General features: G+C 52.0%; 12 protein-coding genes across 12 annotated transcripts; 6 read left to right on the top strand and 6 right to left on the bottom strand.

Annotated features, from left to right (window-relative positions):
- Positions 1 to 169: 169 nt before the first annotated feature.
- ASPZODRAFT_58350 (hypothetical protein) lies at positions 170 to 1,615 on the top strand (the record flags this gene model as incomplete). The annotated part of the gene is made up of 2 exons (XM_022728761.1): positions 170 to 745; positions 809 to 1,615. 2 exons carry the CDS (start codon positions 170 to 172, stop codon positions 1,613 to 1,615), a joined length of 1,383 nt encoding a protein of 460 aa, XP_022584728.1.
- A 16-nt stretch (positions 1,616 to 1,631) lies between these two features.
- ASPZODRAFT_128844 (hypothetical protein) lies at positions 1,632 to 2,681 on the bottom strand. The gene has a single exon (XM_022722128.1). It carries the CDS (start codon positions 2,499 to 2,501, stop codon positions 1,749 to 1,751), a length of 753 nt encoding a protein of 250 aa, XP_022584727.1. The 5' UTR covers positions 2,502 to 2,681; the 3' UTR covers positions 1,632 to 1,748.
- Positions 2,682 to 2,817: 136 nt separating this feature from the next.
- Positions 2,818 to 4,762, bottom strand: ASPZODRAFT_128842 (hypothetical protein). Its single transcript, XM_022722127.1, has 3 exons — positions 4,301 to 4,762; positions 3,689 to 4,233; positions 2,818 to 3,614 (listed from the first exon to the last, which is right to left on the bottom strand). Exons 1-3 carry the CDS (start codon positions 4,395 to 4,397, stop codon positions 2,970 to 2,972), a joined length of 1,287 nt encoding a protein of 428 aa, XP_022584726.1. The 5' UTR covers positions 4,398 to 4,762; the 3' UTR covers positions 2,818 to 2,969.
- Positions 4,763 to 5,272: 510 nt separating this feature from the next.
- ASPZODRAFT_128840 (hypothetical protein) lies at positions 5,273 to 7,573 on the bottom strand. Its single transcript, XM_022722126.1, has 12 exons — positions 7,343 to 7,573; positions 7,147 to 7,270; positions 7,037 to 7,074; positions 6,923 to 6,976; positions 6,846 to 6,852; positions 6,741 to 6,785; positions 6,650 to 6,685; positions 6,468 to 6,586; positions 6,394 to 6,419; positions 6,312 to 6,342; positions 5,907 to 6,261; positions 5,273 to 5,850 (listed from the first exon to the last, which is right to left on the bottom strand). The coding sequence occupies exons 2-12, from the start codon at positions 7,207 to 7,209 to the stop codon at positions 5,587 to 5,589; spliced, it is 1,038 nt and encodes a 345-aa protein (XP_022584725.1). The 5' UTR covers positions 7,210 to 7,270; positions 7,343 to 7,573; the 3' UTR covers positions 5,273 to 5,586.
- A 414-nt stretch (positions 7,574 to 7,987) lies between these two features.
- On the top strand, positions 7,988 to 9,512 carry ASPZODRAFT_58322 (hypothetical protein; the record flags this gene model as incomplete). Its single annotated transcript, XM_022728759.1, has 3 exons — positions 7,988 to 8,203; positions 8,273 to 8,596; positions 8,673 to 9,512. The coding sequence occupies 3 exons, from the start codon at positions 7,988 to 7,990 to the stop codon at positions 9,510 to 9,512; spliced, it is 1,380 nt and encodes a 459-aa protein (XP_022584724.1).
- Positions 9,513 to 9,622: 110 nt separating this feature from the next.
- On the bottom strand, positions 9,623 to 10,036 carry ASPZODRAFT_57863 (hypothetical protein; the record flags this gene model as incomplete). The annotated part of the gene is made up of 1 exon (XM_022728720.1): positions 9,623 to 10,036. The coding sequence occupies one exon, from the start codon at positions 10,034 to 10,036 to the stop codon at positions 9,623 to 9,625; it is 414 nt and encodes a 137-aa protein (XP_022584723.1).
- A 585-nt stretch (positions 10,037 to 10,621) lies between these two features.
- ASPZODRAFT_128837 (hypothetical protein) lies at positions 10,622 to 12,628 on the top strand. Its single transcript, XM_022722124.1, has 3 exons — positions 10,622 to 11,378; positions 11,433 to 11,491; positions 11,557 to 12,628. Exons 1-3 carry the CDS (start codon positions 10,951 to 10,953, stop codon positions 12,561 to 12,563), a joined length of 1,494 nt encoding a protein of 497 aa, XP_022584722.1. The 5' UTR covers positions 10,622 to 10,950; the 3' UTR covers positions 12,564 to 12,628.
- A 553-nt stretch (positions 12,629 to 13,181) lies between these two features.
- Positions 13,182 to 15,125, top strand: ASPZODRAFT_13301 (hypothetical protein; the record flags this gene model as incomplete). The annotated part of the gene is made up of 3 exons (XM_022723165.1): positions 13,182 to 13,437; positions 13,514 to 13,729; positions 13,798 to 15,125. The coding sequence occupies 3 exons, from the start codon at positions 13,182 to 13,184 to the stop codon at positions 15,123 to 15,125; spliced, it is 1,800 nt and encodes a 599-aa protein (XP_022584721.1).
- Positions 15,126 to 15,471: 346 nt separating this feature from the next.
- Positions 15,472 to 16,819, top strand: ASPZODRAFT_128834 (hypothetical protein). Its single transcript, XM_022722123.1, has 3 exons — positions 15,472 to 15,544; positions 15,608 to 16,404; positions 16,475 to 16,819. Exons 2-3 carry the CDS (start codon positions 15,698 to 15,700, stop codon positions 16,767 to 16,769), a joined length of 1,002 nt encoding a protein of 333 aa, XP_022584720.1. The 5' UTR covers positions 15,472 to 15,544; positions 15,608 to 15,697; the 3' UTR covers positions 16,770 to 16,819.
- Positions 16,820 to 17,039: 220 nt separating this feature from the next.
- Positions 17,040 to 19,101, top strand: ASPZODRAFT_139525 (hypothetical protein; the record flags this gene model as incomplete). The annotated part of the gene is made up of 6 exons (XM_022724565.1): positions 17,040 to 17,355; positions 17,411 to 17,574; positions 17,634 to 17,960; positions 18,018 to 18,510; positions 18,571 to 18,683; positions 18,721 to 19,101. 6 exons carry the CDS (start codon positions 17,040 to 17,042, stop codon positions 19,099 to 19,101), a joined length of 1,794 nt encoding a protein of 597 aa, XP_022584719.1.
- Positions 19,102 to 19,907: 806 nt separating this feature from the next.
- On the bottom strand, positions 19,908 to 21,158 carry ASPZODRAFT_1131971 (hypothetical protein). The gene is made up of 3 exons (XM_022721053.1): positions 20,803 to 21,158; positions 20,097 to 20,734; positions 19,908 to 20,037 (listed from the first exon to the last, which is right to left on the bottom strand). The coding sequence occupies exons 1-3, from the start codon at positions 20,822 to 20,824 to the stop codon at positions 20,032 to 20,034; spliced, it is 666 nt and encodes a 221-aa protein (XP_022584718.1). The 5' UTR covers positions 20,825 to 21,158; the 3' UTR covers positions 19,908 to 20,031.
- A 1,791-nt stretch (positions 21,159 to 22,949) lies between these two features.
- On the bottom strand, positions 22,950 to 23,978 carry ASPZODRAFT_58164 (hypothetical protein; the record flags this gene model as incomplete). The annotated part of the gene is made up of 4 exons (XM_022728748.1): positions 22,950 to 23,239; positions 23,308 to 23,467; positions 23,531 to 23,878; positions 23,943 to 23,978. 4 exons carry the CDS (start codon positions 23,976 to 23,978, stop codon positions 22,950 to 22,952), a joined length of 834 nt encoding a protein of 277 aa, XP_022584717.1.
- Positions 23,979 to 24,384: the final 406 nt, after the last annotated feature.

Here is a 24,384-nt window from a genome sequence, read left to right as displayed (position 1 = left end):
CTGCCGATCCCTGTAGGACTTGGACATCGGGCACTCTCACATCATCCAAAGACAATCCTCCAGTGAATTTCTTCTCTCTCTCTCTTAACTGTTGAGACAAAAGGAAAACCTCAAGATGCGCTCTGATCTTGCCTTGTCCCTTGTGGGCGGCCTCTGTGCCTCGGCCGCCATGGCCAGCCCTATTGCTGCCACCCGTCGCAGCTCCGGCTCCTCCAACTCCAGCTCCGGGGCCCAGGTTAAGTCGGCTCCCTTTGGCTACACGGCCGGCTCCCCCGACTCCATTGCCAACATGAAGAGCAAGATCCAGAATGTCGTCTGGATCCTGCTGGAGAACCGTGCCTTTGACAACATCCTGGGCGGTGTCCAGCGCGAGGGCCTCAGCAACCCCATCAACGACGGGCCCTTCTACAACCCCCAGAACCTCAGCGACCCGGACGGCGCCACCTGGGCCAGTTTCTACAAGGACTTTGACTCCGTCCTCAACGACCCGGATCACTCCGTCACCGGCAACAACCTCGAGTTCTACGGTACCTTCACCCCGGACAACGAGGCCATCGCCAACGGCTCCCTGACCCCCTCCCTCAAGGGCTTCGTCGACAAGCAGCTCCTCTACTACCCGGACCTCGACCCCAAGGTCGCCGCCGAGCAGGTCATGGGCTACTACTCCGAGGACGAGATCCCCACCCTCGTCAACCTCGTCGACGACTTTGTCACCTTCAACCACTGGCACTCGTGTGTCCCTGGCGTAAGTTCCTTCCCTTGTCCCTTACTGTAGAGATCCATCCCAAATCCATTCTTATTCTTCTAGCCCACCAATCCTAACCGCCTGTGTGCTTTGGCTGGTACTGCCGCCGGCCACGGTGAGAACGACGACAGCTTCGACGTCTCCGGTGTGGACGTGACCAGCATCTTCGAGGTCGCCTCCGCCAACAACATCTCGTGGAGAAACTACGACGGCACCAACGGCGACTTCCTGCCCGATTCCATGTTCTTCAACTGGACCGCGGATAACGCCGCCGACAACGTGGTGCCCCTCGAGAACTTCTACCAGGATGCCTACCTGGGCCTGCTCCCCCAGCTGTCCTACATTAACCCCTCCTGCTGTGGCGTCGACACCAACTCCATGCACCCCAGCGGCAACGTCTCCTTTGGCCAGGTCCTGGTCAAGCAGATCTATGACGCCGTCCGCAACGGCCCCCAGTGGGACAACACCCTGTTCGTCCTCACCTACGATGAGACCGGTGGTTTCTTCGACCACGTCGCCCCTCCCCTTGCCGTCCGCCCCGACAACCTGACCTACACCGAGACCGCTGCCAACGGCCAGAACTACACCCTCACCTACGACCGCCTGGGCGGCCGCATGCCCACCTGGCTCATCTCCCCCTACACCCCCAAGGGCTACATTGAACAGTATGGTATCGACCCTGCCACCGGCAACCCCTACACCTACCACGCCACCTCTGTGCTCAAGACCCTCGGTCTCCTCTGGGATCTCGAGGACCTGACCCCTCGTGTCTCCCACTCCCCCACCTTTGACCACCTCATCGGTCCCAAGCTCCGCAATGATACTCCCAAGAACCTTGCCACTCCCCACACCTTTGCCAACGCTGTTTAGGTCATCATACAGAGATGGTCAGGGGAATGTGATAATGATATGATCTATGAGATAATGATCATAATAGTAAGATAATGTTACATGCTTAGTTAGTTTAATGCTAGTTATAGTACAATAATGAGTCCGAAAAGCTTTACACTCGTTGACTTCCATAGTCCATTCCAAGAGACTCTCCCTGCAATTTGCCTGTCGCGATGTCCTCCCGTCTTGAATGAGTATTGTAATAGTCATCTCCCGCGTTGCCGGCCATAGCGTTTCCTCCTTGGATGCCAGAAGCGCCAGTCGTATGAGAAACACCACTCATACGGGGTTCAGTCTCGGCTGTATGAGAAACGCCACTCATATGAGGTTCAGTCTCAGCTGGATGAGAGATACCACTCATATGAGATTCAGTCCCAGCCGTATGAGAAACACCGCTCATACGGGGTTCAGCCGTATGGGAGGCAGTAGTACCCATACGAGGCTCGGCACCCATACGATCACTCATACGATGCTCAGCCATACGAGAAGCAGAAGAAGTATGAGTATGAGTAGATTGAGGCGTAGCATGCGGATCAAACGTCTTGGTCGAGGTCGGCCCCTTGCTGCCCGAAATGGGAATCACGCCCGCCGCGCCGATACTCGACCGAGACATTGAACCGCGTTTGCCTCCTTTCTTCTCCGGTTTGTCGTCGGGGATGGGCACGTCTCCGGCGGGAGAGGAGGAGGGCAAAGCAGTATCCTGCATGTTGGTGTTTTGCATTGAACCCATGTGCTTGGAAGAGGGGTTCATTTCGGGTTCTGCTCTGGTGGAAGTTGAACGGGGGTCCATGGGGTCGGTGCTCATGGAGGTGTTCATAGAAGTGTTCATGGAGGTGTTCCTATCGGTGTTCATGTTGGTGTTCATGTTGGTAGAGGTGTTGCTGTCTCCCGTATTGGCGCTGTAGTTTGGCTCCCTGAACTGGTGTTGACCTGGAATATAATCTGCACCGCTGTTCCCAGAGTAAAGTTCCCTGTCTACAGGTCCAGTCCCGGTGACAGAGTCGTTGACTGGGTGGTTGACATCCCCGGCGTGTTCGATGTGAGATGAGTCGGTCTTGTTCATGCCGGTGGTGGCCTTGACTTTGCGCAGGAAGTGAGACATGATGAGATGATATCGTATATAAGTATTCAAATAAGTATTCAGTTGAATCAAAGTATTATTGAATGATAATGATTGTTTTGCTCTCCAGACTACCTCTTGACATGTCTTAAATAACTGTGTTGGGATGTCTATGACGTAGTTATCGGTCAACGTCATTCGAATCAGGATCTACGATCTTGATAAAGTTAACTCGGGTGGAGGTCTGACATATCCCAACTACTAAACCAACCCTCAATACACATATCGGAAAGCCTGGTTTTCCCAGTCGGTGAGTCCCTCCCATTTGCCCTCTACTGTCTCCAGACCCTCTTGCCCCGCTCGTAAGGCCCGCTGGTCTCGCCGCTGATTCTCCCATACATAATACAGTGACAACACAGCCGCGACGATCGCTACGCTCGCCTGCGTCGCCAACACGGCAACCTTGGCGGGGTGGTAGGCTGGTGCGTCGCGCGCCTGGAACGTCTGTGGACCGATGATGTTGCCCAGCGAGAAGGAACCCGCGACCAGAGCGCTGGCAAAGGCTCGTTTCGTGTGCCCGGCGCAATTGGCCATCGCCCACTGCCAGAGTATAGGGAGCACGGCGATGATCGCATTCACGAGGTAGATGCCCACCAGCACGCCAGCTTTATTGCTGTGCCCGTGGGCGGTCGGCAGGAATGATAGCAGTGACGCGCCGATGATGCCTGGAATGGTGCAGGCGAGGATCCACGCCCACCGGTGGGAGGTCGTGCGAACACCAACCCCGACGGCGATAAGAAAGACCAGGCTCACCACACCGGAGGGCATGTTCAACAGCGCTGCGTCGGGGCCGGAGAAGCCGAAGCTGACGATCAGCGTGGAGGAGTACGTGGTTATCACACCACTGGACACGGAGGTCTCTTATCATTAGCATATTCTTGTTTTTTTTTTTTTTGAAAAAAAAAGAATAAAGATAGAGGATGAAGGCTTACCAAAACCACTGCCAACGCGAGCAGCCACACCTGGACATCGAGAACAGCTTCCCAGATCTGCTTGACATGAAATGAACTGTTCCGTACCCCGGTCTGGTTGACACTGATATATTGCAGCAGCGCGACGCGTTCCTGGTCTGACAGCCACCGAGCCTTCATCGGCGTGTCCGGTAGAAAACAGAACGTCAAGACCCCGACGAGCGATGTGACGGCCCCCAGCACAAGAAACATCACCCGCCACCCCTCCAATGCAGCGTGGTGGACGTGCTGAAACCCAAAGGAGATCAACCCCCCAAGTATCTGCGCGATGCTCACTCCGCTCGACCACAGGGTGAACCGCAGCGCCTGCTCCTGTCTGGTGTAGTACTGGCTGTTAATAAGCATCAGAGACGGTCCAACGGTGGCTTCGAAAATGCCCAGGAAAATTCTCGCGGCGAGCAGACTTTTGTAACCGGTTGCACCGGCCGCGGCAGCTGCTGCGATGCCCCAGAGGAAAACGTTGGTACCAAGCCATTTGGCCGCGGGCACTTTCTGAAGACAGTACACTGGGAGAAAAGGCTTTTGTTAGAGTGTTCAAATCTTTAAAAAAAAAAAGAGAGTAAAAAGAGCTACCATTTGGAAACTCGGCGAGTAAATATGCAATAAATAGCCCCGTGGCAGTGTTGGAAAAGTCGTTCCCCTTCAATCCGAGATCTTCCTTGAGACCCATCACGCCCGCATACTTTGCTTTGGGTTACACTAAGGCCACAGTGTCATCCTGGAAGAGCGAGGACTCACGTTCAGCATCACCTTGTCCAGAGACTGCAGGACGTAGCAGCTGAACATGAAGGGGAGGAGACGGGAGTCAATCTTGCGCCGCAGAGCTTTCAAATCCACCGTATCAATATTTTCGACATGGGAATGATTGTTGAGATACACTAATGCCTCGTCAGGCTCATGTTCTGAGGTTGGCCCTCCCATCTTGACCTTGATGGTGAGGGTAAGGTGAGGAATATGACTTTTTTTGTGGTGATGTAGCAAGCATTCCCACCCTGGTAGGGAGAACTTTCATATTAATAAGATGAGTGTATGACAGAAGTTACACAGTAAGGAGCTCTTCAAGGGGCATGATTGACCGCGGATCCCGAATCCTTGTCCCACACAAGGCAGACAGAGACAGATTGGTGCTTTTGTATCTCACACAGTGCATACCCCTCGCCTTTACATTCTTCGCACGATGCCAGAGGCCTCCACCTTGCCCAGTATCACCGTCGAACAATCCTCCGTTTCCTTGTCTTCATTCATGAGGTGGCAGCTAGACCCTCCTGCTGCACTGGTCCCTGCCCGTCCTGCGAACCCTGCTGCCCGCTGAGCTAGTCGCGCGCGCCGCTCAAGAGACAATCGAGAATGGAAAACCCTTTCTTCATGGCGATTGAAGTCGATTTCGATTATTTCATCTACAAAAAGTGGACATGCTTTATATCGTCTTTGCCGCGAGGAGGGTTTGCATGGACCACACCCGCATGAGAAAATTGGAAAATAAGGAAAAGAAGGAGTGCCTTTTTGTTCCATAGGCTAACGGCGGACTGCGCCCCGGGGGGGGGGGGGGGGGGGGGGGGGTGCTAATAGAGCCATTGTCGGCGTCGATGGTTTCGTGAAACACATCAATCTGGACAGGACGTATGTTGATACTGGCGGTAAATGTCAGTTCGACTTGGCTGTTTAGTGCCAATTGTAGCCCATTCGAACCGCACTCTGTCGACGCCTTTGAACGGACATGGCTCGAACGAGCACAAGCAAATGTTCTGGATTCACGACAGACATTTCTTGGTGCGCATGAATTTTTAAGAATCAAAGCGAGGTCTCTGTTGGTGAAGAGCAAGGGTAACGAAATAGATATGCACTGTTTAAGAGTCAAGTCAACTGGTAAAAGGTACTGTTCCAGGTCCGTTGCCTGGCTTCTGTCCATAGACAAACCAGGCTTTGCTGTAGACGTGGATGTTAGGGTCTTTTAATTCCTTGCGCACGCCTATTAAAAGAGCCTCGATTTCCTCTTTTTTCCAGCCGAGAGCGCGGGTTAAGAGTGCATAGGTATAGGCACCAAGAGCATAAAGCATATTGATCTGGTGGTAGTGACCCACTTCCTTCAACCTGGGATCTTTCGGCCATGGGCTTAGAGGAAGCTTTGGAGGGTTTCAGCCATCTGGTCAAGAGATTCTTGAAGCAATCTCATGCTTACCTTGTAGGTTTCTTCTCTAACGTTTTGAAAACCGGCCTTTCTCATCCGAGCCTTCCATGAAGAGATAGAGGCCATATCTTTTCCAAAGGCCCTACTGGCTGCATAAAGTGCGTCGTTCATCCTCTCCAGGTACTCGGCCTTCCTATGTGTTCCATCGTCGGAATAACTTTGAACTTGGAAAGAAGCCATTTCAAGCCATCCGTTCGGTCTGAGGTGCTGCAAGGCCTGAGCAAAGAGACGATCGTAATCTCTTACAAAGCCCTCCAGTTCACGACCATGGATAAAGTCAAACGGTCGGCTGTACTCCCACTCCCTTTCGAAATCGTCGATTTCGAAAACGCAATTGGGTGGAACCCTGTGTTGGATTAGTACCATGGAAAGGCGACAGCCAGAGAACGTTCATACCAGGCTGGTTGAATTGGACTCAAATCATTGCCTATGGCCCTTAGCATTTATCAGCGTCCAAAACACAAGGAAGATATGGTACCGATGATCTCTGCCCCCGGATATTCGCTGGAAAATTGTCAGTCTTCGTCTTGCAACCGACAAAGATGAGCTTACTCCGCCATATCAATTGCCCAGATTCCGGTCCCGGTGCCGATGTCCAGAATTCTTAGTGGGTTCTCTAAAGGTGCTAAGTGAAGAGCACCGCCAAGAAGCAGTCGGTAGATATGGTGTGACTGGGAGTGACATCAGTGGAAGAAAGCCTTGATATTTGGATAAGAAAGGTGTTGAGAACATACCAAGTCTAGCCGATCTTGTTCTAAATCGTCGTTGGGCTATGGAAGATGAGATAGAGTGAACGCACTCGTTCAGATACATTTCTGTACATACCAAGAGATATTCCCCTTCACGGTACGAATGATATCTGCGACCATTCTTGTCGATCAAGATTAGCCATACTTCATTGGAAAATGGAAAGATCTAGCATGTGTGTACCTCGTATCTAGAGAACGGTTAGCAACAGTCATTAGAATCCACGCCGGTTGGTACAAGCCGGACGATCATGAACTGACATGTAATTGAATACATTGGAGGCCACAGAGCCAATGTCACTTGCATTTCCAACACTAAGGGCCATGTCAACTTTCTGCATTATCAACTGCGATGGCTGAGAGAGCGTCACTCACGATCCATCATATGCAGAATCGTTATCATCAAGGTTCGACTAAAAAATTGTATTAGAGCATTAATTCAAGGAATCAAACAAGTGTGGGATTAAAAAAAAGTATTGACTCACATCCACTTCGATCACCTGGCTCACCTGGCCCTCACTTGAGGTATCATTCATAGGCTCCGACATTTCTCAATCCTGAAACATTAGACACAAGGACTTCCGGCACAGACTACTGTGAGATCGTTATCTGGTAGAAAGAATCATAATCAACATGCTTAACTCCAGAATATTTGTGCTGTCCGCAAGAAGGAGAACTAACCATTTGCCCCAAGTACCCCAAGGATTGATAAGGGTCTCCAGCACGGTACTCCACTGCCCAAATGGAGTCTGTGAGGTCAGTGAGTCCACTTCACAACTGCTGGCGATGCAGTCGGTCCTCGTTCACGGAGTCCAGGCCTCGCACTTATTTAGCGCTGCCCATCAGACGTTACTAGCTGGGTAATTGGAATCCGTAGGAACCTCTTGCGTCAGTCGGAAATTCTGCTCCGACAGCAGCTTTCGCGTGCGGAAGTCGCCCGTCGGCGGAGGTGTTTTGCCGGTCCGGACCATGGAACCGCTCCTTCCTGCTTATGGGCTGAATTTAAGGTTTATCAAGACCGCCACTGCCGAAAATGGATGAACGCGGTTTACGGTTATGGCAGGCGGTGTGACAGGCGGTGTGGAGGGCGGTATTGTAATGCCTATAACTATGTTTGATTGGTTTGGAGTGCCCGGATACGAAGTCTTGGCGGAATTACCGTTCTTGGATAGCCCTGTATCACGTGATTTGTAGAGGCATCACGAGCTGAACTCACAACACGAAGTAGCAGATAAGGACAGACGCTGTCACTTGGGAATCTTGTCAAACACTATTTCAACGCTGTCTATAAAGTTCAGGTGGATGAAGAAGGTCCAGAGATGAACGATGACGAATCGCAACGAGTATCAGCAGAGAGAGACACAGAAACGGCATACCGACAACGTCAACGTCTTTAGGATCAAGCCTGTTCGACCTGACCCGCACCCGAAATTGTCTCCGGTCGCAGTGGCGCTGCCAGTGAAGTCGTCGGTGTACCATGCTCGACGGGCACATCGAAAGTCCAGGGAAGGATGTGGGAATTGCAAAAGACGGAGGGTCAAGGTCTGCCTGAATACAAGAGCAGTCTGTTGGGATTCAGAAATGAGACTGATCAGAGCTTTGTTGAGCTAGTGCGATGAATCCAAGCCGCACTGCCAACGGTGTTATAAGCACGGGATTCCATGCGACTATTCTACTACAACTCCTTCCGGGGAAAGTGGTGGAAACGAGACGTTGTCAGTGTCGTCAAAACTCCCCTTGGACAATTTTGCTCATGAGTCCACCCTGCGTTCACTGGAGGAGGCTATCGACCGGACGGCTCAGGTGAAGGTGAAGGCCGACAAGCCGGCGAGTGCAGAGCTACTCAACCTGTTCGTCAGGTCGTCTACCACGACGAGCCCAAACAAGGCTGTCCAGCGAGTGATGACCACCAGCGTGATACAGACAGCATTCTCTGTGAGACCCCCATTTATCATTATCCCCCTGAGACACCATGGGATTTACGTACTACTAACGGGCGGATGTGGAACAGAGCCCCTATTTGATGCACACTATCCTCGGAATATCGTGCCTTCAACTCGGCCGTTGCTCGCCGGCAAATCGTGATATACGGGTATTGGAGTCATACCACTGGCAACAGGCGATCCATCTCTATCAGTCTGCGATCAGTTCTAAAATCACACAGAAAGACGTTGACGCGCTTCTTTCGACCTGTATGCTGATGGGCGTCTCAACACTGTGTCCGGAAGATTTTGAACCCGAAGATGCATGGGTTCTCTCCTCAAATCCGGCAGCCATGAACTGGCTCTGTCTACAGGGGGGATTGAGATGTCTCATCTCGCTCACCCAGCCCTTCATCTCCAAGAGCATCTGGGCAGGTGTCTTTAGCGAGGCAGACCAAAAAATGCGTCAGGTTGAGGGAGCCAATACATCCTTGCACCCGCGGCTGGCAGAGCTGTGTAATCTAGACACATGCAGCACGGAAAAGGGAATTACTACTACTCCAACTACTGAGGACAGCCTCTATCTGCACCCGTTGCAGATGCTGACTCCATTGCTCGACGGCAACAACACACGATCAGACTTTGGTCTTCTCCAGAGCTTCATGGCTCGGCTGGAGCCTGAGTTCTTAACTCTCCTTCGGGCGAAAGACCATGCCGCGATGCTGATTCTCGCCCAGTGGATGGGCTTGATGTGTGCCCATGCCGCGTGGCAGCCGTGGATCTACGGCCGGATCAGTAAGGAATGCTTCGCCATCTGCACTTATCTGGAACAGAACACCACTGATCCTCGGATCTTGGAACTTCTCGAAGCCCCGGCAGTTGCATGCGGGTACCGAAATGGTGCTCCGATAGGTTACACAGACAGATGAAACAATCCAGACGGACTGAAAGAACTACCGATTTAAGAGCATTTATTTAGACGATTCTTTTCCGGGGAAAGTTCACTTGAAAACCACAATTGCAGACCAAGCATCATGGCTCAGCAAAGGAACAATATGATATCTTCCTCCGCCGGACGAGTCCTCACTTGGCTACCAGCTGGAGGAACGCCATTCCCCCAGTAAATAGCAGGATTGGCAGGCAGAATTTCAACCACCTCTCCGGAGAAGGGATCGCCAAAGACATCTGACAGATCATACCAGACACAGGAATCGACCAGATTGTACGCGAAGACGGTCTGCGGGGCGCTCTCGTACAGCCCGTCGGGGACCGTGGTGATTTTGATCGCCACGCCGCCGGTCTTCTGATCGCGCCGGAAGGTCTCGGTGTAGTTGTCGCCCGGGAAAAGAGTCTGCTGGGGACTCACGAGGGCATCCACGGACCAAAGGTAGACGGGTGAGAAGCACTGGTTGATGACGATGGCGCTGCCGACAGTTTGGTTGCTGGCTGCCATTGCGGCGGCGAGAGGTGCAAGAGAAAACAGCGTGATGCTTTTCATGACGGTGAAACCAATAAAATATTCAACTGAAGGATTCCTGCTTATTCTTCTTTTCTATCGAAAACACATACCCAGAGCTCGGGGCTCGGGGCATCTTATACTGCTGTCATGCCACCTACCCATCACGAAGAAAGGGGCAAGCTGTCTGTCACTCAGCCCTGATTCCACAGATGCAACATCTAAGCCGGGCCAAGACGAGAGAAACTGATGGGTTCCTGCGTGGTGGAGGATAACCTGTTACATCCATGGCGGGAATATGCATGTAAGGAAATGGAACAAGCCGCCAAGCTCATAGCGTCTCCTCGTATTCCTCGATATTGGAAAATTGTCATGACTCCAATATATTGGAGTCATATCTCTATTGAATATTATATGGCAAGAAACAAATAAATCATGCTGAGACGAGAGTCCTCGATAAATTGGAGATGGATGAGTAATCATGCTTAGTAATTCAACTTACTAAGCATCGTTTCCCCGCATGTTGTTCTGATAGCCGTGAGGAGACAGAGCTGGTGTTGGTGGTATTTACGACTGAATAATGGCTGTCAGGGACTGATTCCGGGCTGAAGACTGGAGTAAATGCTCGTACATAACCCTCTGGCATTATTCAACATAAACCATCACAATTACCATGACAAATCCCCTAAAACAAGCCCCAAAACTTGGACCTCGGTCACGGCTACACTCTCTGCAGCTCCCCTCCTTCGGCTAGATGACCGGTCACGAGACTCCGCCATTCCTCTGAGCTCTCAACTCCTCACCGCGGATTATTATTCCCTCGACTCGTTCCCGCTCTCCTCCGCTGTTTTCCTTCTTGTGGACGGGTATCTTAGGTTAAATATTTCTTTGTCTCTTCACATTGTCTAGGAATGGTCTCTCCAGCAGTACGGGTGGCCCCCTCCGCCGCCAACAGAGCCCTCGGCCTCCTTCGCACGGTGCAATACACGCATCCGCCTACCTGTCCCTGCCACTCGAACCCCAACCATCACCATCACCACCATCCACAGACCCCGTCGTTGGCAAGCCATGTGCGACGGCATTTTGCCACACCTGTGGACTCGTCTCGCGAGAAGGAATATGCCTTTGAGATGGCCGCGTCGAGTATCCGGTTCGGTCCTGGTGCTACCAAGGAGGTCGGCATGGACTTCAAGAATATGGGCGCCAAGCGGGTGTGTGTCGTGACAGACACTACTGTCGGCAAGCTGGATGCCATGAAGCAGGCGATCGAGGGGCTGAGCCGCGAGGGGATCGAGTTTACGGTCTTTGATAAGGTCAGAGTGGAGCCGAAGGATAGCTCGTAAGTGTCTCTAGGGGGTTTTTGGGTTACTGGAGAAGCGTCTAATTTATACAGAGTCAAAGAGGCTATTGCTTTTGCGAAACCTTATAACCCAGATGCTTTCCTTGCTGTTGGTCAGTAAAGTTCGCTTTGCAAAAATGGATGCTCATAACTGATACTAATGGGGGAAAAAATCCAGGCGGCGGCTCGGTCATCGACACGGCAAAGATGATGAATCTGTACACGGTGTTTCCAGAAGCAGACTTCCTTGACTTTGTGAATGCGCCGCTGGGCAAGGGACTTCCCATAACCAAGCCGCTGAAACCTCTTGTAGCCGTCCCGACAACCGCAGGCACCGGGTCCGAGACCACGGGAACGGCCATCTTCGACCTGGTGTCGAAAAAGGCTAAAACGGGCGTCGCCCATCGCAACCTCAAGCCTACCCTGGGAATCTGTGACCCGCTCAACACCCGCACCATGCCGTCCGCGGTTCACGCCTCGTCAGGCCTCGACGTCCTATGCCACTCCCTGGAATCGTGGACGGCCATCCCTTACAACGAGAGAACCCCTCGTCCCACCAACCCGATCAACCGGCCGGCCTACCAGGGTGCCAACCCCATCTCGGACATCTTCTCCCTGCAGGCCCTGCGCAGCACGGTCAAGTACCTGCCTCGCGCGGTCAAGGACCCGGACGACTTCGAGGCACAGTCCAACATGCTTCTGGCCGCCACGCTGGCGGGCGTCGGGTTCGGCAACGCCGGCGTCCACCTGTGCCATGGGATGAGCTACCCCATTTCCAGCCAAAACCCAGGATACAAGCACCGCGGCTATGACGTGGAGCACACCATCATCCCGCACGGGGTCTCGGTCGCGGTGACCGCGCCAGCAGTCTTCCGCTTCACGGGGGCCTCAAACCCGGATCGCCACCTGGCGGCCGCGGAAGCTTTCGGCGTGGACATCTCCAACGTGAAGCGCGAAAGTGCCGGCGAGGTTCTTGGGGCGGCCATCGCCGAGTTCCTGATCAAGCTGGGCGACCAGCCCCGCGGCCTCAAGGATCTGGGATTCAACGCCTCGGACATCGACGGCTTGATCGAGGGGACCATCCCGCAGAAGCGAGTCTTGAATCTTGCCCCGAGCCTGAGCGAGGAGCTCGAGGAGGAAAAGAATGAGCTACGCGCTCTCTTTGAGCAGTCGCTGGAGTATTGAACGGTCGCCATTCTGTATAAAGCTCTGTATCAAGGTTATCATTCTATACTACATTAGTGCAGACATCGAGGATAATCTCTCTTAGGACTTTGTCCAAAGTCCACACTACCAATAGCTACAAACCCCTCTCTTTTCAGCGGTAAACTCGGATTGAACAGAACTTGCTTCTCCGTAATCGGGATGCGACTCTATCCCTGTAGCTCTACCCCGCAGTTTTTCCTTTCAGGCAGAATCTCTGCAGAAAGAATTGCCTTTTCTGTTCTCGCAATCTTATTTATAATCACTCCTTGATATGGGCCAATGATCATGTTTCAACCCTGCAGATGATACGTCGGAGGCAAAGGCCACAGCTGGCTTAGAGGTTGAATGGTTACTTCGTAGTGCATAGCATAGGTCGCTCGACACGTCTTTCCCAGGATACACGAGGCGGATTGGGCGGGTTTAAGATCTGCTTATAGTATTTCCCCTTTGCAGTGCGAGGACCGGAGTGCAGTATTGTCTTGCTGAGCTGGCCTTTTTCTTCCTGTACATCTATAGCCCCTGCAAAGGTTTCAAGAATCATTTCACCTAGACTTTGTCCGTGTAACCTCATAGCACATTGATTATTATTCAGAGAAAATGCCACTTCTCAGTGAGTCTGCACGCCTTAAGGTTCTTGTGCCGGAGAAGTTGTCCCCAGATGGACTCTCGCTCCTCCGCGGCTCCGTGGACGTTGATGAAAGAAGGGGCTTAGATGCAGACGAGCTGCTCAGGATAATCCCGCAGTATGATGCTCTCCTCATCAGATCGGAAACAAAAGTCACTGCTGCGGTGCTCCAGGCCGCGAAGAGACTCCAGGTCGTTGCTCGGGCTGGCGTGGGGGTAGACAATGTCGGTGAGTAGCGAGAATCGAAGCATAAGAATAGAAGAGTGTCTCTTTCAAGTATTCAAGATGCTGAGGTATGTTATAGATGTGCAAGAGGCAACCAAGCTGGGCATTGTGGTTGTCAATTCACCTTCAGGAAACATTGGAGCCGCTGCCGAACACACGATTGCTCTTCTGATGGCAATGGCAAGAAACATTCCCGAGGCTCATGGCAGTTTAAAGGGAGGCAAGTGGGAGAGAAGCAAGTTTGTCGGCGTCGAAGTCAAAGGGAAGACCTTATCTGTCATCGGTCTGGGAAAGGGTATGCATCATTGGTCTAAAGAACGAGAGAGAGAGAGAGAGAGGATGAAGAGCTGATCGTAGTAATAGTCGGATTGACGGTTGCACGACTCGCCAAAGGCCTGGGGATGAATGTCAACGCCCTCGACCCCTATGCATCCCCAGCTGTTGCGGCGTCTGCGTCTGTGACGTTGGTCTCGTCTCTACCGGAGCTGCTCGCCACGGCAGACTTTCTGACCATCCATACCCCCCTGATTGCATCAACCAAGGGAATGATATCCACCGCTGAGCTGGCGCAGATGAAGCAGGGTTCTCGGATCTTGAACGTTGCCCGGGGAGGCACGATCGATGAGCTTGCGTTGATCGACGCTCTCGAGTCTGGCCAGCTCGCAGGGGCTGCGGTGGATGTGTTCACCTCGGAGCCTCCAGCCCCAGACTCTCCTGCCGCCAGGCTTATTGCCCATCCCAAGGTGGTGGCGACGCCTCATCTGGGCGCGTCCACCGTGGAGGCGCAGGAGAATGTCTCCATCGATGTCTGTGAGCAGGTGCTCCAGATTCTAGACGGGTCTCTCCCCCGGAGCGCAGTCAACGCGCCTCTGATCCTGCCCGAGGAGTACAAGACATTGCAACCGTTTGTCCATCTGGTCGAGAAGATGGGAAGCTTGTACACGCAGCACTATGCGTCGGCAGCCGGCGGATCCATGGCTCGTAACACCTTCGACCTCATCTACCAGGGCGAGGTCAGTAACATCCACAACACCAAACCTCTCTTTGCTGCCCTGATCAAGGGTCTTCTAGCCCCGATCAGCGGGTCGGAGATCAACGTCAACATCGTCAATGCCGAGCTGGTGGCGCGCGAACGCGGCATCCTCGTCAACGAACAGCACTCCCGCGAGATGTCGGACTACTCCTTCTCCTCTCTCGTCACGCTCATCGCCCGACCACCCTCCCGTGCGCAATCTCGTGCTCCCGACTTAGCAGGTTCCCTTCGTGCCACGACGGAGACGGCTGCTGATCCTCGTTCTCAGCGCGTTATTTCCGGAACGTGTTCGGGAGGCCAGCCGTTGATCAACCGGCTGGGACGGTTCGAAACCTCCTTTTCTCCCGAGGGAACGCTGCTGATCTGTGAGAACTACGACTCACCGGGGAAGATAGGTGTTGTGGGCAGCATTCTGGGCCGCGAAGAGGTCAACATCAACTTCATGACCGTCGCTCCTGTCTCGAAGCGATTCCTCGACGGCCACCACGTGGAGAGTACCGACATCAACAAGTCAGCTCGTGGAGATAGTGTACAGGCAAGCGGGTCTTCAAAGGAGGCGCTGATGATTCTGGGGATCGATCGCGTGGTGGACAAGAGTGTAGCGGATGCTTTGGTCAAGGAAGGAGGAGTGCTCAGCGCCACTGCAGTGAGTCTGTGATAAAGCATCAGCAATTACTGAAAGGGAATAGATACTTCTATCCTTTTTTATCTGGGAAGAGAGATGTCTCCTCTTCCCAGAGACTATGCTATCATGAGCTTGAAGACTGATAGTCATTTCTCAACTCTCAGTGATGATATATAATAAGGATTACAAGTCAAATAGAACTATCTCGTAGGACTTAATTCCGAAATACTTCATTATAATTAAATTAGATTCATTTTAGATACTACATAGCTTGATAAAATAGAATGTAATTTCTCTTTAATCAATGCTGCTCTAAACAGCAAAATAAATAATCTCATTTTGTCGGCTTCTTCCTTCCCCTCATCTTCCCTGTCTCCCTTGCTAGACAACCACATTCCAGTCGTCAAACAAGCTCGATTCTTTCGATTTCTTCGTGTCCCTTTCCATCGCTTGTGAGACCTATTGCGATCTTGATGTCTTTTGATTCACTCACTGATACATTACACTGCTGGTAGTGTCGAGTGCTGAACGCCGTCTTGTTCACTCAACACAACACCCCAACAAGACGACGAATTCATCCAGAGGTCGCTCTCTGGTAGCCCAGGATGAGCCCTTTCAACATTTGGAGCGCTCTACTGCTGCTCCTCTACAGCACCAGTACGACTGCTTCTGCCATGAACCAGCAAAGTAGGATCTTTGAGCATCAACAGCAACAGCAAGCAAAACAACAAGGATACTCTGGCAATCCGATCTTCCCTGGCTGGTACGCAGATCCGGAAGCGCGCATCTTCGAGCAACAATACTGGATCTACCCAACCTACTCGGCTGCCTACGAGGAACAGACCTTCTTCGACGCATTCTCGTCGCCCGACCTGATCACCTGGACGAAACACCCCCGAATTTTGAATTTCAGCGACGTGCCCTGGTCGACCAACCGCGCGGCCTGGGCGCCTTCTGTGGCCGAGAAGCACGGCCAGTACTACATGTATTTTTCGGCGGGCGATGGCGCAGGCATCGGGGTCGCGACCTCCACCACTGGACCCGGTGGCCCCTTCTACGACGCCATCGGGAAGCCGCTGGTCGCCAACACGACGTACGGGGCGGAGCCGATCGACGCCCAGATCTTCCTCGACGATGACGGGCGCAACTGGCTGTATTTCGGCGGATGGGGCCATGGGGTGGTCGTGGAGCTAGAGGACGACATGGTAACGCTGAAAGGCGACTACCTCGAGATCACACCCCCAGACTACGTCGAAGGTCCGTGGATGTTGAAAAGGGACGGCGTGTATTACTACATGTACAGCGTGGGGGGGTAAGGACCGGCTTCAAACACCTAACTGCATGTTTTATGCATGCTGACTGACCGACTCTCGCTCTCTTAGATGGGGAGACAATTCCTACGGCGTGCAGTACGTCACCGGGTCCTCTCCTACCGGGCCCTTTTCGAAGACAGCGACCAAGATCCTGACTGGCGACGCCAACATCGGCACCAGCACCGGCCACAACAGCGTCGTCAACCGTGGCGACGACTATTATATTGTCTATCACCGGCGATACCCTAACAATACCCAGCTGAACGACCGCATTGTTTGCATCGACCGCATGTTCTTCGATGAGAACGGGGCGATCAAGCCTGTGCACATCACCACCGAGGGAGTCGAAGCCAATGCGTTGTAACTGAGACACAGGCGGATGATAACGATTAGGTACAACCTGTATATGCGTAGCATAATCAATATGAGTATATATTATCCTCCTCAATCGTAGGTAGCAGTCAATTCTTACAGGAAATCCGCATTAAATGGATTGCGCCGACTTGATGGCGTTATTTGCGGGGTCAAGGAACCTTGCATGAGCGACTTCCAGCTTCCCAGTTCATGTTTCTGACCTCAGCTTCTGATACTTCAAGTTCTTTTAGACTTCTAGACTTTTTGAATGCATTTTGTTATGCGTAAACTCGAGTATCTGCTTTTGTTGACAGGCGTTGTCTTTGTTGCTGCTACAAACTCGCCTGTGCAGCAGCAACAACAGTCACTCTCGACGCCATCCAGACCCAACGTCATCTTCATTCTGACAGACGACCAGGATGTCCATCTAGACTCGCTGAATTACATGCCCTTTGTCCAGAAACATCTCGTCGACAAAGGCACCTCCTATCGCAGCCACTACTGCACAACCAGCGTCTGTTGTCCCTCGCGTGTCACGCTGTGGACAGGGAAGCTCGCGCACAATACCAACGTCACCGACGTCAATCCTCCGTACGGTAAGCAATCTACATCTCACAACGGATTGAGGAGGTTATTTTGTATTAAAACCAGCTGTAGGTGGCTATCCCAAGTTCATCTCGCAAGGATTCAACGACAATTACCTCCCCGTATGGCTGCAGCAGGCTCACTACAACACATACTACACTGGAAAATTGTTCAATGTCCACACGGTAGACAACTATGATTCTCCGTTCCCAGCGGGATTCACTGGAACGGTATTACTGGCCACAGATTGATATGAACCAATCTGATCAATCGACTGAAGATCTAGTAGGACTTCCTCCTCGACCCCTTCACGTACGACTACCTCAACAGCACTTTCCAGCGCGACAAGGAGAAACCCCAGAGCTATGAAGGTGAGTATCTGACCGACGTCCTCACTCAAAAGGCGTATCGCCTTCTCGACGAAGCCGTGCACGCTGCCAATCCATTCTTCCTGACCATCGCCCCCATCGCGCCTCACTGCAACGTCTTCATGAACGGGACTGGGCTGGACAAAAACCCCGTCTTCAGCTTCAGTGCGCCTATTCCCGCCAAGCGACACGAGCATCTCTTTGAAGGTGTAAAGGTTCCTCGCACAGAGTCTTTCAACCCAGATGAAGTACTGCTTTTTCTTGCTTCCCTATATACTTCAGTATCGGCTAACTTTTTATATTAGCTCTCTGGAGCCAACTGGATCCGGACGTTGAAGAAACAGAATGAAAGCAACGTCGAGTACAACGATTACTTCTACCGGTCACGTCTGCGCGCTCTGCAGGCCGTTGACGAACTGGTCGATGGCCTCTTCGCCCGCCTGCATCAGCACAACCTCCTGGATAACACTTATGTCGTCTACAGCAGCGACAACGGTTACCACATCGGCCAGCATCGGATGCAACCGGGCAAGTCCTGCGGCTACGAGGAGGACATCAACGTGCCCCTCATCATCCGAGGGCCCGGCGTGGCCGAGAATGCCAGCACGGATGTCGTCACAACACATACAGACCTAGCTCCGACGTTTCTCCAGCTTCTTGGGATTCCCCTGAGAGTAGACTTTGACGGAGCTGCCATCCCTCTGACCCCGAGAGAGATCGAGGCTGCGCTTGAGACGCGCCAGGAACACGTCAACGTCGAATACTGGGGGTTCGCCGCCGGGGAGGGAATATACGACTGTAAACCTACCATCCTTTTCGTTTTGCTTCACCTGAAGCCTCATTTCTGATCTGTTGCAGTTGATCTATCCGCATACAACAACACTTACAAGGCCCTGCGAATCACCGGGAAGGGATATAACCTATACTACGCTGTGTGGTGCAACAACGAGCACGAACTCTACGATATGAACGTATGTCCTTGGTAGTAGAATTATTCAATAATGAAAGGAGGAGCGGAGCATTGCTAATCCGATCAAGACGGATCCCCATCAGATGCACAACCTCCTACTCGACAAAGAGGAAGCCACTATTCTCATGCACCACCCCATCCCCAAACTAGTCGCCCGTCTTGACGCCCTCCTCCTTGTCCTCAAATCGTGCAAGGGCGCCTCCTGCGTGGAACCTTGGAGGGCACTACACCCGCGCGGCGGCGTGGACACGCTGGCAGACGCTCTCTCGGCACGCTACGATCGTTTCTATGAGCTCGAGCAGCCGCGCGTGCGCTTCAACGAGTGCGAGCGTGGGTTTCTTCTTCATTCCGAGGGGCCGCAGTTTGAGAGCGCGGGGAAGATGTTTCGCGACGGCTTGCCGTGGTATGAATGGGTTTAACTATCTTCTAGGAGAAACTACTAGTCCTATTCTTTCTACTACTGTGTAGTTATTTGGTATTCAAATCAATCATGCAATTCATATATATATATATATATATATATATATATGATAGTAATAATGGGTATCATCAACATCAGTAAACGCCTGGAAGAACTTGTTCAGGGAAACAAAAACTAAAACATCGAGCTTCGCTTTTTCGCTAACTTGGCATTCGTACTCTCGCTCGACGACTTTCTGAACCCGAAGAAACTGCTCCTCTTCGGCTGCAGCTGCGGTTGGCCTAGAACTGCTACAGACTGCGGGCGCGGCGGTTGCAGGAGATGCGTCGAGGACTGCTGGGCTCGTCCGTTGCGCGCCGGGGGTTGCAGGTATGGAGAGTTGTTGCTCATGCTCACGCTCACGTTGGGGACCGAGGGTGCGGGATGGTGCTGTTCGATATAGTACCGTCGGGACGATGGGGGACTGCCGTTATTCCTCGGCGGGGGAGGAGAAGAAAGATTCACGGTCGTGGTCGAGGGAACGGCCATGGACATCGGCCGGACTGGGGCCGGCGTCGTCGACGATGCTCTGACCCGGGCTTCCTCTTTGCCGTAGAGTTTCTGTAGCCGACGGGTCTCTTTGTCGACCTCTGCCTGCTTCTTCCGACGGGTCTTTTCTTCCGCCTCGAGGAGCTTCCGCATACGACGCTCTTCCTCCTTGGCACGGAAGTCCTGTTCCTGGCGGAGACGCGCGTTCTCGGCATCCCCCTCCCGTTGGGTCCGGGTGTCTAGTCGTGGTAGATCTGCACGGGATCCCCTTGCAGGACCGGTGTGGCGAAGCGGGTGGGCTAATTGTGTTGGGGATTGAGGCGATGCTGGCGCGTCGCCGTTCGGCACCACGGCGGAGTTGGACACGTGAAATGCCTCCTTGATCGGGGTAAAGTAGATATCACGGATCGCCACGGCGCTCAGCAGCAGCACAATCTCCAACCCCTTGAAATCTTCCATTTCCACCCGGTAAAGATTGGGCTCGTACAAGGTAATTTCGCGCAGGGCCTGGAAAATAGAGATCGTGATATCGGGTTCCTTGTTCTTGTTGCCTTTAACTTCTGGGAAATTGCTGGTTTTTCCCGACAGCAGACACACCAGATCCTTGGATAGCTTGCTGTCCTTGCGCCAGCTGAACTTCAGCTTCGGAGTCACATCCGCCGCGGCCGGATCACTCTGCGTCTGATCCAGCGTCGAATTCGACGGCTGGCGAAACGTCAACTGCGGCATCTCAAATTCCCATGTAGCAGGTGTATTCCACGTCTTGCGCTTGTAGCGAACGGTGATGTGCTGGTCGGGGTCGTAGAGCTGGATGGTAAACTGTGTGGGCAGGATCGGCTCTGGCGGCGGTTGGACTCCACCATTCTGGCGGATTGTCTCTGCCGAGAGAGTAGGCTGCGTCCATTCTGGGACGACCAGGACTTCACCGTATATTACATTGGTCACAAACGGATCGCTCAAACCGGCTGCGTAGCGGTTCTTTGATTCCGGGGAGGAGGGATCTGGGTAGCAGAGGGTGTAGGTCGGCTCGGGTTCGTTGCCATGCTGGGAGAGATAAATGGTCCGATTGTGCTTCTGATCAACATTGCTTTTGATGTAAAATGCTGTTAAAAGAGCGAAGAAGAAATACCAGTCAGCCTTGTCTTGTCGTCAGAGCGAGGGGAGGACTCACTAGGGAGGTTCTCGTCGAGCATTTTGACAACACGGTCGACTGTGAGCAACTTCCAATATTTGTGCCAGATGTCTGCTCAATCCTTCTCGTTTCAACCGAGCTTGCACATCCTGGACAGCGACGGGCAGACTGGTAATAATTATACTGCGTAACAGGTGGTCGGCCTTCCTTTGACGCCCACTGCGCCACGGTGAAGCTCCGCTGCGCCCCACCAAAATCCAGAGACAAAAATAGGACGCGCCAGCCGGATGGATTCTTGATGGGGATCGACTCCTCCGTACCAATCGTTTCTATTGCTTCTAGACGACTAAAGCCTTGAATACTCGGTAGCCTATACACTTATCGGCAATTGATCACGTTCACACTGGCTGGCTTCGTGGTCAATTCTCAAATCGCCCGGGTTGCTTCGTTCCTAAAAGCCACAGAGCAGTGACCAAGGCCAAGGAGACAGCCTGATCCACGGAAGATACGGGGTCCAGGCACCAGGATTTGGAGCCAGCGGAGTTCTCCCATCTCCAGTTGGTCGGGGGATATTAGGAAAGGTACTGAGCATCCATCGCCAGGGCTAGTCAGTCTGGTATGAAAAGTAGGCGTCTCAGGTTATCTGCGCTTCTCCATTCCGCCTACGAGCGAGTCAATCAGAGTCGAGTCTGCTTACAGGTACAGATATGATAAAGAGATGAAACACAAATGATTGTGAATTCTGCTGCCTATAACCATGCCAATCTAGTTGCCAAGACCAATTTCTCCATCTTTCCAAGCTTCGTTCTCTCAACTGGGGGCGGTATTCGAGTACGAGGAGGCTCGAAGTGTATTGCATTCGATGAAATCATAACAATCTATTGAACTGTTAGCAGTCCGAATCAATTGATGCTGGATTGAAGAGCCCAGACGCATAATTGTCCTTGGATTCATTCAAATCGCTTCTGGTTTAATATCACCTCTCGACGATCGTTGATCGTCCTCGCACTGGAGCTGTGGATACTATCAATCGAAACCGCTACCTTGCAGGAAGCACAGCATTCCAGGCAGTCATGTTAAATGGATATCTATAGAACGGTCAGCAATATGGGGAGGGGAAATCGACAGACTTACCTGTCTTGCATCGATTGCGTCTGAACGGAGCCGGTTTCGTCCTAGAAGATCTCGTTAGTGATAGAAATGATGAGAAGAACGCACCTAAAATGTAATTTGTGGATAATTATTCAAATAAGATTCTTTTAATAGATCAACGCCATTGCTGCTGCCTTCGACTGGGGGATTTTTTCGAATCTATCAAAGTCAGCCTTTCAGCAGATATAGAGAACGTACCTTATTGGACTTTTCATGCAAGAAGAGGCTGTTAGGGATGGTTGCTGGTGTAATTTTCACTCGGTCATTTCCGTAACGCCGACATTTTAAGGTCTATCGTGTTAGCCACTATTTCACATATGGGACGAACCTACTCAGGGAATAGAAGATTTTCTTCATCGATACCGGAATATTTCGTGGACTCGGACGTAGCGGGTGGATAGCGACAAGGCCGTCTTTTCTTCGTTCGGATCCTGTCATCCAGTTAGCATGCAAAAACACGAATAGAAGCTATGATATATCCAGAAGATGGGAAATAACTGAGATTTCAAGTGCTGGAGCCTTGACTGCCTTGACGAGTCTCGAAGGGCTTGCTCGATGACTTTATATCTAAGAGTTGACACCAAGAGGCGTCACCCAGGCTATATTACTTCCTTTGTCACGTTTGAAAGTCCCTGTATTCTTTGTCAACCATCAATTGAGATCAACGCATTGTGTAGTAGACAATGCTGCCAACAAAGAAGCCCTTGTTTACTACTTTGGATTGCAATTCTTTTTCAGAAATCAATGTCAAGCTGACGATGCAAGTTTGGCTCCAGAATAGAACAAAGCGAGCCTGACTGACTACATGAAACTCGCAGCTCCTAAGTAAGAAAGCCATGAAGATGAGTGCATAGTTCCTTTGTTTCTATTGATTCCATGCGTCTATCTTCCTATTGTGATTACCCTGAAAATCTGAGCTGTAATCTAATCTAACTAACTAAAGCGGGTGACCGAATGAAGTGAGCAAGGACAATAACAATTGTCTGGTCTCGAAGAGAGGGAGAAAGAGAGAAACAAAGTAATTCCTCTGAATCTCAGACCCTCAGCCCCTCAACCTCCTTGCCCTCTGGGACTACAGCGGCTTCTCTCTCCTCCGTACTAAGCTGTAGCCCTTGGCCATCCCAGCCCTGCAGGCCGAGCTTATATAGGGATCTCTGCTGATCCCGGGTAGGGATCGGGCCGTCCTTGCCACGGCGATTACGAGACTCGATCGTCTCAATCAGCGTTGCGTTCTCTCCATCCAGCTCGTATCCCTCCAAATCATCGGTGTGGATATCCGTCGAGAACTCGTACGTCCGGTACTCTGTGTTAGCCCAACCGGTCCCTAGTTTGAAATCCTGATATTAGTAATGTGCTCTGCAACAAGACATGATACCGGTTTCATAGACGTACCTTGATAGTGGCTGCTATCTTCCCAATCTTCTGTGAAGTAGTGTAAGAAACCACCGTGAGTCACAACAATGATCTCCTTCTCCGGTCGAGCCTTCAGCCATCGCCTCGCTGCGCGAGCGCGCTTCTTGATAGCCTCATTGGTAGGCGCGTAGCGACCAGACTGCACGTCCACTATTAGCTCTTGCCAGATTTCTTCCCAGGTATACCAATGGCCTCGACTAACCTTGTTGTTCCACTCTGCGTGTACAAGCGACAGATCCACCGGTAGACCCTTTTCTTCATGAAATTCCCGCTGCAGAACCTCGGGATCACTTCCAGTGTCACAAGGCACGTCAGAAGTCTCCTGAACATCCGGTAGGGCAATAACTTTGAGGTCTTTGTTTGCATCAAGAACCGGCTTGAAACTGTGGAGCGCGGTGTAGAGGGTACGCCGCAGGGGGGAAGCCGTGATCAAATCGACTTGCAAATGGTAGGGGAAGTTTTCACACAGCTGACGGCATTGCTCGTTGCCCAGGTCAGTGAGCAAGGGGTCGTGGATGACATGATTCGCCGTGGAGAGGTTGTGCTCGCCCTGGGATAAACACTTGAGTCAGAACTTCTCGATACCAAGAAAAATACACGATGAACATTCCTACCTGAGCGTGTCGGACAAGATGAATGATCGGAGCCATTCTATTAGCTGCTACCTATCAGTTTCTTTCACTTGAGATACCGGAATTTTATCAACATGATAAATTCTTATCGCTGATGCGGGGTGGCGGCGAGGGGTTATATACCAATTTTTTTTTCCCTCTTTCAATCCTCAGCAGTATGAATGAAACTGCAATAAAAAAAACACGCTGATGCGAAGATCGACGGATATGGCAATTAAAAGTAATGAATTGAAAGTAACAAAGGAGGGAAAAGGCGGGAGAGACGGTGAGGTACGAAGGAGTCATCCATCGCCAGTATCCCACGTGCAGCCGGGGCGGACTGCTGTTGTCCGCTCATCTCCCAGGCACCCGGCCAGGCAGTAGGGCGGCGTACTCATCCATGGCGAATGATTCGTGCACCACGACGGGATGTGGCTTGTATCCA

Source organism: Penicilliopsis zonata, assembly GCF_001890105.1.
Source record: "Penicilliopsis zonata CBS 506.65 unplaced genomic scaffold ASPZOscaffold_2, whole genome shotgun sequence".
Taxonomy (NCBI): domain Eukaryota; kingdom Fungi; phylum Ascomycota; class Eurotiomycetes; order Eurotiales; family Aspergillaceae; genus Penicilliopsis; species Penicilliopsis zonata.
This window is presented reverse-complemented; position numbering and strand designations above follow the sequence as displayed.

What these genes read in the sequence shown, in the direction of transcription:
- ASPZODRAFT_128840 (XM_022722126.1), bottom strand. Translation starts at nt 7,209, where the DNA reads ATGTCGGAGCCTATGAATGATACCTCAAGTGAGGGCCAGGTGAGCCAG. An exon ending in TCCGGGGGCAGAGATCATCG is followed by an intron (nt 6,343 to 6,393) that starts GTACCATATCTT and finishes TAAGGGCCATAG; the next exon opens with GCAATGATTTGAGTCCAATT. An exon ending in AGTCCAATTCAACCAGCCTG is followed by an intron (nt 6,262 to 6,311) that starts GTATGAACGTTC and finishes AATCCAACACAG; the next exon opens with GGTTCCACCCAATTGCGTTT.
- ASPZODRAFT_1131971 (XM_022721053.1), bottom strand. Translation starts at nt 20,824, where the DNA reads ATGCTCGACGAGAACCTCCCTA. An exon ending in GCTCGACGAGAACCTCCCTA is followed by an intron (nt 20,735 to 20,802) that starts GTGAGTCCTCCC and finishes CTCTTTTAACAG; the next exon opens with CATTTTACATCAAAAGCAAT.
- ASPZODRAFT_128842 (XM_022722127.1), bottom strand. Translation starts at nt 4,397, where the DNA reads ATGGGTCTCAAGGAAGATCTCGGATTGAAGGGGAACGACTTTTCCAAC. An exon ending in ACTCGCCGAGTTTCCAAATG is followed by an intron (nt 4,234 to 4,300) that starts GTAGCTCTTTTT and finishes CTTTTCTCCCAG; the next exon opens with TGTACTGTCTTCAGAAAGTG. An exon ending in TCGCGTTGGCAGTGGTTTTG is followed by an intron (nt 3,615 to 3,688) that starts GTAAGCCTTCAT and finishes TAATGATAAGAG; the next exon opens with ACCTCCGTGTCCAGTGGTGT.
- ASPZODRAFT_128844 (XM_022722128.1), bottom strand. Translation starts at nt 2,501, where the DNA reads ATGAACACCAACATGAACACCGATAGGAACACCTCCATGAACACTTCT.
- ASPZODRAFT_128834 (XM_022722123.1), top strand. Translation starts at nt 15,698, where the DNA reads ATGAGCCCTTTCAACATTTGGAGCGCTCTACTGCTGCTCCTCTACAGC. An exon ending in TACATGTACAGCGTGGGGGG is followed by an intron (nt 16,405 to 16,474) that starts GTAAGGACCGGC and finishes TCGCTCTCTTAG; the next exon opens with ATGGGGAGACAATTCCTACG.
- ASPZODRAFT_128837 (XM_022722124.1), top strand. Translation starts at nt 10,951, where the DNA reads ATGGTCTCTCCAGCAGTACGGGTGGCCCCCTCCGCCGCCAACAGAGCC. An exon ending in GTGGAGCCGAAGGATAGCTC is followed by an intron (nt 11,379 to 11,432) that starts GTAAGTGTCTCT and finishes TAATTTATACAG; the next exon opens with AGTCAAAGAGGCTATTGCTT. An exon ending in AGATGCTTTCCTTGCTGTTG is followed by an intron (nt 11,492 to 11,556) that starts GTCAGTAAAGTT and finishes GAAAAAATCCAG; the next exon opens with GCGGCGGCTCGGTCATCGAC.